This window comes from Haliotis cracherodii, unplaced genomic scaffold, assembly GCF_022045235.1.
Source record: "Haliotis cracherodii isolate W230 unplaced genomic scaffold, xgHalCrac1.p SCAF_13, whole genome shotgun sequence".
Lineage (NCBI taxonomy): Eukaryota > Metazoa > Mollusca > Gastropoda > Lepetellida > Haliotidae > Haliotis > Haliotis cracherodii.
Genome location: NW_027266268.1, coordinates 18237272 through 18245635, shown reverse-complemented (window position 1 = coordinate 18245635; position 8364 = coordinate 18237272). Strand labels below are relative to the sequence as shown.

General features: G+C 40.0%; 1 protein-coding gene across 1 annotated transcript; it reads right to left on the bottom strand.

Moving 5' to 3' along the window:
• Positions 1 to 1704: 1704 nt before the first annotated feature.
• LOC139459009 (uncharacterized) lies at positions 1705 to 7615 on the bottom strand. Its single transcript, XM_071240451.1, has 8 exons — positions 7564 to 7615; positions 6699 to 6932; positions 5466 to 5699; positions 4804 to 5037; positions 3347 to 3580; positions 3032 to 3111; positions 2460 to 2556; positions 1705 to 1970 (listed from the first exon to the last, which is right to left on the bottom strand). The coding sequence occupies exons 1-8, from the start codon at positions 7613 to 7615 to the stop codon at positions 1705 to 1707; spliced, it is 1431 nt and encodes a 476-aa protein (XP_071096552.1).
• Positions 7616 to 8364: the final 749 nt, after the last annotated feature.

Below are 8364 nucleotides of genomic sequence, written 5' to 3'. Positions count from 1 at the left end.
AACCCACTCAAGACAATGAACTAACCCACGACAGTTAATACGAATACTCAATATAATTGCTACCACCAAAGAGTTTGCGTTTTATTTAGTCATGGTAAAATGGAGATAAACATGCCGTGGTTTCAATGTAGAGCTAGGTTACCTTTAGATTTAACCCCTGTGCGTTCGGCTCCAAATTCAATTTAGCGTGGTTAAATCTACAGGTAACCTAGCTCTTCATCGAAAACGTAGTATGTTTATCTCCTTTACATATGCGACAAAACGCTTTCCATATTCATAAGAAATCTCAGCCAAAAGCAGACTCGATTGTGCGATTCCGAATATATCAAAAGAATGAGTAATGAATCATTATTGATTAGTGATGACACAAGGTGTTAGCGAAAAGATGAGGTATCCTGCTCCACCCATCACAAACACATACAAAGGGAAGTCAATTTTTCAGCTAGAACCTCGGGAACATACGGTACAAGTCAAAATAGGGAATTGCTTCTTATTTGCATCTGATATATCAGTTTAGGGAATGTCCTCCATGTGTAAACCATTCTCAATGTTGTAACCTTGATGAAACAAGTAAAGGAGGGAGAGTCGTATGTCGCTCTTTGAAATCTTCTTAGAGTGTACCTCAAAAGTGAAATGTAGACGCCAAAGGCACAAAAGGAAATTTGACTTTGCGTATGTACGCAATGTGTGCGAGTTAGTGAATGAGTAAGTGTTTGTGTACGCCAAACCGTACTTGTTTTCGCCCGTTAATGCCGAGCGCCAGGGTAGGTAACAACACATACTTATCTTAACGATACATATCTTTTGGTATGATGCGGCCCGAGATCGGGATCGACCTCCCAACACAGACACTCCAGTCTCGACCAAATGCTGAATACATTTTACGATTCAGATTGTATCATCAGCATGTTTATGTTGATGAATCACTATCAATGAGTGACGAGATTAGGTGTTTGCGAAAAAAGTGAGCGTTTCCTGCTCCACCAATCACAACACACGCAAAGGCAAGTCAATTGGTTCTAAAAACACGGAAACATATGATACAAGTCACAATAGGAAACCGGACATATTTTTGTCACTGATACATCAAATATGGAAATATCCTCCACATTTCTTCCCAAAACCATTTTGAAAGCGTTGCTTAAGATGTGAATGTTGTAATCTTGTTCAAACAACTCAAGTGAAATGTAGACACCAATTTTACGCAGGAACTGCTGGAATATTGCTTGGCACAAAATGAAATTTCATCCCTTTCATCATTCAGTCTTGTTGAGAGTTTACGTCACACGCTAACAAAGTTTATGTGTGTTGTATTGGTATTATATCCTGCTCAAAAGAAGTTAAAGAAAACACGATTAACTATGATGAAAGAATCGGGTGTTCTTTAACTTTCTTTTGAGTAACACATGTCAATTTGTTATTTCACTAAAATATATCATAATACAACCAGTGTTCGACCATAACACAACACAATGATATTGGTTATTCTTTATTTACGAGTACATTGGTATAATAGTAGGTGTGTTTAACACAACGATTGTATTTAGAGGTGCCATTGTATGATTGATTTGATAACTTTTCAAATCATTGTAGGTTGGATACTACTTTTGTAGACAGATGCATTTATTACAACCTATTTTAGACAAGATACCTTAATCATGACGACTGTAAACCTAATTACCAATACGTGTATCATTAATGAACCTAGGGCGCAGGTATGGGCAGGGTGGCCAGACAGATGAAGTTCTCCTTCCTGTAACACCGTTCTTCCTCCCACTCCCATTGGCCGGCGTCGTTCTTATCCAGGACGGCACAGTTTTGTGGGTGCTTCTCGGAGGTAGAGTTGCTGCAAGTGCCCGTGCCGTTCACGAGTGGGGAGGTGAAGTCATTCAGGGGAACAATGTCGCCAAGCAGATATCGCCACTGGAACCGGTCCAAAAGATTGGTCACCCCAATCCAGTATTCTTGACCTGAGTGACAGAAAATATGAAGTGTGTAACTCTTAAGCCATTACATGGTGGGCGGTAAATAAACGAGTGGTTGATGTTATCAGCAACATCTCGCACCGTCAGGGTACATTGACAAGCAGTAAGTTTTCCGAGACTGACCTCCAGATCCAATTTATCGTCGCTAATGTTTATTTCGTGAAGTCCTGCAGATGAGGGCAAGAGAAAAAAGATGCAGTTAGATGATGCATAGCTTAGCCTTAGCAGGGAGCTGACGTCTGGGCCTATGTCTCGTCCAGGTAAAGACGAGCCTTACCTGTACCATGTGTGAACTGCTGAAATTGAATTTGAAATTGATTTGGTCTTAAACATAAACTTTTATCATAGACCCCGTTGACAAAAACGCTTTCTTGGGTGAAACTCATACTGTTATCTAACACTGCCACAGGTCCAAGTGGAAACCTTTGTTGATATAGAATGGCCACGAAACAGTATAAGCGAGCTATGAATTACCTTTTTTAGCATTTGCAGCGAGAACACCGTTGACAAAGTCGCTCTGAGCCTGGGTTCGGATCATGGCCAGATTGCTTCCGATGATGTCACAGTATTCCTGTAACAAGAATCTCTGTACTTCAGTATTCATTCAGACTTCAAACACGCAAAGTATCATCCGAGAGTACTGGATACACTAAAGTGAATCTGGTTTAATGCATAGTTTAACATTATCTCAGTTATTGAGAGAGTGAGTGAGTGAGTGAGTGAGTGAGTGACTGACTGATTGTGTGAGTTTGGTTCAGGTCGTGAGAGGCAAGCCAGGACAGACGCAGGGTTTAGTCGTTTACATATTTTGTTCAACCCACGAGAAAGGTTCGGTATCTGAGATTTCAGTCCAAACTACATAATGCTGGCTTGGCCATGGGATGCAACTTTCTTTGAATGAAGGTCCCTTACCCATTGGGCCAAACGTATCCTCCGACCAACCTTAAGTGAGTGAGTGAGTTTGGTTTAAGGCCGCTTTTAGCGGTATTCCAGTTATATCTCGGCGTGTCAGCTTAATGTGGGAGGAAAGCGGTGTCGTTGTTTACCTTCGCGTCGGCATAGCTTGCGTGGAATCCAGAGAAGTAGAAACAGTTCTCGTCCAGCTGGAAGTGGTTGCAAGGACATTCTGTGGAGGAGTGAGTGAGATGGGTTTAACGCCGTCTTAACAAGTATTTCACTCAATGAATATACAACTTCTTTATAACAATGACTGCACTTAGTAGGTGCGTACACTTTGGTGCAACCAAGTCGGATTAGACACCGGGAAAACCAGGGATTACAAGTAGATAAATGAAACTACCATGTGATGCTATTTTATCCTCATTTGTCTTACCATCCGATAAATACAGTCATATACTTACGTAGCTGGACGCCTTCTAGGACCACCTCTACTAACTGAAGGATATCAGAAGCGTCGACCTTGGAGCTCTTTTTAAGACGGATGTACCTTCCGATTGGCGTCCCTGTGCAGTTGAAGGTCGTGGTCGACCCGGCGGCGGGGGCGGTGCTGCCGATTGTGGTGCACACTTGAGGCGTTCCTCCAAGAGTTGGGTTGTTGTCATATACCTCGATGATGATGTTTCGAAGACGCTCGGCTGTGAATTTTCGTATGATTTAGTGATAATGTCTTATGAACAAAAACAAAGAGGTAGTCTCAAATAGTCTGGGCCAGGGAAACAATCTACCAGTAAATTCAGAATAACACGGGGTCCTGGAGTCATATTGTGACTTGCGAAATCGGACAAACTTGTCATGATACGATAAATATTCAAATGAGGTTATCTAGCAGGAACTACTATTAAGTGCTATACAGCGATATAATGGCCATAGACTTGCGATAGGAGTGGCATTATGTCTGTGTGATCACTTGGCACCACATGATCAATGGGGCGGTTCACTCAAGCATTGTATTCATGCGCAGTTTACATCTCCCACTGTGATATTTTACACACTACATGGGTATCAACCCTGACCAAAAGTAATCAATTGTGTATGTTTGCATTTATTTATGTCTGATTTCAAGCTCTTCCCAAATATATGCTTCAGGTTCTTCGACTTGGTGAATATTTGCTTTACATTGATGAATATCTAACAGGGCCAACGTTACATTATAGGGTTACTTCAAATGAATGCCACAATTCGTCAAGTGAGTGAGTTAACATTTATAGTCACGTTGGCAATATTTCAGCCATATGGTGGCTAAATCAAGTTATACAGTAATAATACATTCATATAGACATTAAAATATGTCGACAAAGGACAGTAAAAGCACTGGAATATCATAGATATAGATTTAAAACTAGCATGTTACCATAAAAATGTGACTATTCTGAACAATACATTATAAAAATGAGCTAGAGATCACCAGCAACTAAAGTTAGGCCAACATACTAGGGACCATGGGGACTTCTGCTTCCTGCAATCCGTCAAGAATTGCATCCCTTCGGCGTGCCTCGATATACTGATCGTGACTTGGAATCACAGATTCGCCTTGTTTGTTATTTTTTGGATCCATTCAAGTGGCAAAACCAAGCTAGATCTCTATCTGCTTTCCTCCTGCATTAAACTGAAACGCCATCTTAAACATACTTTTAAGGATACTTGTTTTCACGATCCGATAAATATTCAAATAAGGTCATCGAGCAGGAACTAATTTCGAGCTCTATATATCGTAATGCCCAATAAGTGACGATACGGTTTTCATGATGTGAGGACGAATCTGTAGACAATCAGATCATTTGACAGTATGTAATCTGTCTTTTAACAGAAATAGTGTTCAAATCGGTGATAAATACACCAACCATCTCACTCTACTTACAACAGCAGTCAGCCCTGTTGGTGATGGTGACGGAGCGGAGAAGGAAGTTGCTGCCCAAGTCGATGTCCATATAAGGCATAGTGTCCTCGACAGCTGTTCCAAACGTAGTGTTGTCAACGAGGAAGTCGGTGCCAAATCCGCCGTCAACGGCAAGCTGTGGGCCGAAGTTCCTGGAGCCGAAGGTGAAGACTGAGGAGGAAGAGACCTGTGACCCGACGACGGGGATCACAGCACCTGGGGACAAACAATCACAGCTGTAGGTAAATCTCATCAAAAAACATATAAACCTATAGTTCCCTCTTATCCTATAAACACAGCGCTTGGGTGGCCCCAATGGTCCAAACTCCGAGTTCGCCGTCGAGAGTTGCGACCCTTTGCTGATCCTCTGAACGTTCGCTCGAACCCAAGGCCATGTTTGTTTGTTGTTTAATGTAACACTCAGCAATATCAAAGTTATATGACGGTTATCATACATTCATTAGAAGCATTCACAGTTAAACAGAATGGAAAATATCATATATAAAGTAGGTAAATGAAACTATCATCATATATATATATATATATATATATATATATATATATATATATATATATATATATATATATATATATATATATATATATATATATATATATATATAATTATACAGTTTTATACTTACTTAGCGGAACGCCATCAAGGACCACCTCTACAAACTGAAGGATGTCATTTGCGTCGACCAAGCTGAACTTGTTAAAACGGATGTACCTTCCGAATGCTATGGCTGAACAGGTGAACGTGGTGTTGGAACTGGCGGCGGGGGCGGTGTTGCCGATTGTGGTGCACACTTGAGGCGTTCCTCCGAGTGTTGGATCGTTATTGTACATCTCGACTCTGATGTTTCGAAGACGCTCGTCTGCCAAGGTATAGAGATATACACATGTACAACATAACCCCTTCAGTCGATTATTATCTTTCAGACTTTAATGCAAATTTATGATGTCGATAATGACCTTTGTTCCTAATATAAGATTCTTCAGACCTGATAAAACGCTCGGCTGCCAAAATGGAAAGAGTGGGTGATGATGATGATATCTTATTCGGATATATCGAGGTAGCCTCAAATAGTCTAAGTCAGGAACAGTTGTGGTCGACTGCATAAGCAAATATCCACGCCGTTTGGGCATGATAACATACAATCTGCCAGGTTACACAGTTTAACACAGGGTCCTGTGGACATACTGTCACTTGGGAACTAGAGCGTTGATGACTGATATCAAGTTTAGCAGGAATGTGTTGTAATTCAATGTCTACGCTCTCCATAGAATGTTTTCGACGATATATACGCCATATATGATTTCGATTCTGTACATGTTTCTGATGTAAAAGATATCTACAGCTATGAGGGACCACGATAATCAACTCAAGTCTACCTCGCTGTGTCAGAGCAAAGATAACTTCGCTTACTAAGCGCAGAATTAGTCAACCAACATACCTTAATCGGAATGGACTGCTTTCGTGGTAGCAAAGACCAGCGTTGAGAACGACACACAAAGCTAAACGTGAGACCGGACGATTTTTTTCTATTTATTAAGGTAATATGTGATAAATATAAAAGCATATAGTAATGTTCAGTCTACAACTAAGTTTTCATATATTTCATAGTGTTATTGATGTGAAAAAGAAATCCGATCAACTTGTTTTCACATTCCGATAAATATTCAAATAAGGTCATCGAGCAGGAACTAATTTCAAGCTCTATATATCGTAATGCCCAATAAGTGACGATAGGGGTTTCATGATGTGAGGACGAATCTGTAGACAATCAGATCATTTGACAGTATGTAATCTTTCTTTTAACAGAAATAGTGTTCAAATCGGTGATAAATACACCTAACCATCTCACTCTACTTACCACAGCAGTCACCCCTGTTGGTGATGGTGACGGAGACGAGGAGGAAGTTGCTGCCCAGATCAATGTCCATGTAGGGCGTCATGTCTCCAACAGCCGTTGCAAACGTAGTGTTGTCAGCGATGAAGTCGGTGCCAAATCCGCCGTCAACGGCAAGCTGTGGACCGAAGTTCGTGGAGCCGAAGATGAAGACTGAGGAGGAAGAGACCTGTGACCCAAGGACAGGGATCACAGCACCTGGGGACAAACAATCACAGCTGTAGGTGAATTAAATCCCAAAGCTAAAAACCTATATTTTCCTCTATACCATCAAACACAGAGCAATGGTGGCCTCAATGGTTAAAACTCCATTAGCGCCAATGTTGCAAAACCCTGCATTATCTGCGACCCTGGATTCTGGGGAAACGTTTAGAGTGTTCTTATACCATGCTTGTGGTATCTTAGTCATCCCTTAAAATTATATATGTAGATCCGAAAAATAACTTGAGATCCGAAACACAACTATGATACCCATATCAAATACAGCGTGTTTAGTCACCATCAAACCATCAAACAAGTCTTGTGCCCGACAGTTTACACACATTCCAGCTACACAGTAAAACTGATACATACGTATGTATATGCATGTTTATATGCCTGTTGGCGAGTATATAGTTCTAAAGTAACCTTTCATACATGATCATGAAACATAAACATCGTGCATTTGTCCGAGCAAAGCAACTTTTAGCATCATCCGTATCTACCTGTATAAAATATATGTATAACTGGGATACACAATTATGACTTAACCTGCAGTATCATGTCTACACCAAACCTTTCCTAATAAGAGTTGGAAAATTATGGTTGAAAATTTGGTTGAAATACTTACCATGTGTCTCAGCAACCCCCAACACAACCACGAACAGAGAGATGAGCAGCATTGTAGACAATCTGGATGATTTGTCAGATAGGGTTGGTGTCTCTATATTTATACCAAAGATTGTAATCATCTCGACGGGGCAGAATTAATCACAGTGAGCCATGTGTAATTTCTATTTACCTAACAGTTTGATATGATTTACGGTGCAGAAATTAAGCTATTAACTAAGTTTAATTAAGTTTAATTAAACAGGTGTTCAATTTGATTGTTGTCAGTCACATGACATATGTGATAATAAAATTCACATTGTTCGAATGATGCTGAACGGACTTCCGATACAAAATACTTTATGGCTGTATACAGAAGGAACAGTGTTGAGAGCAGCGATAAGCAACAAACAAATAAATCTCCCTTAGAAGAGAGAGGCACTAGGGTGGTTTGGTGTCATGAGAATATCTGATTTTACTTTCCCCATTGCAGACAATATGCACTAAAATTTAAAACATTACATGGATCAAAGGACGTACGTAACTATATATGCGCTTACTTTGCTTTGAGGAAGGATACTCAGGGTATTTATCATAATCGAATGAATATTTCTTGAATGTTTGTTTAATCGTTTTATAAGCCGTATTTGTGAAGAAGAATAGAGCACTATTATTTCTACAGAAAAATGGTATTAGGATATTTTTTGGGAGATTCTTCACATCCTCACGATAGAGTCGTAATCTTACAATGGACATGTCTTACTAAAATGTAAAGTGTTGTTTCGTTTTTATTACCTATATTCTTTCAAATTAAAAATAAATT

Excerpts from the sequence above, each read along its gene's own strand:
- LOC139459009 (XM_071240451.1), bottom strand. The coding sequence starts at position 7,615 with ATGCTGCTCATCTCTCTGTTCGTGGTTGTGTTGGGGGTTGCTGAGACA. Across the intron at positions 5,700-6,698 it reads CAACAGGGGTGACTGCTGTG|ACGAGCGTCTTCGAAACATC; the intron begins GTAAGTAGAGTG and ends ATACCTTGGCAG. Across the intron at positions 3,112-3,346 it reads CCTAGAAGGCGTCCAGCTAC|AATGTCCTTGCAACCACTTC; the intron begins GTAAGTATATGA and ends ACTCCTCCACAG.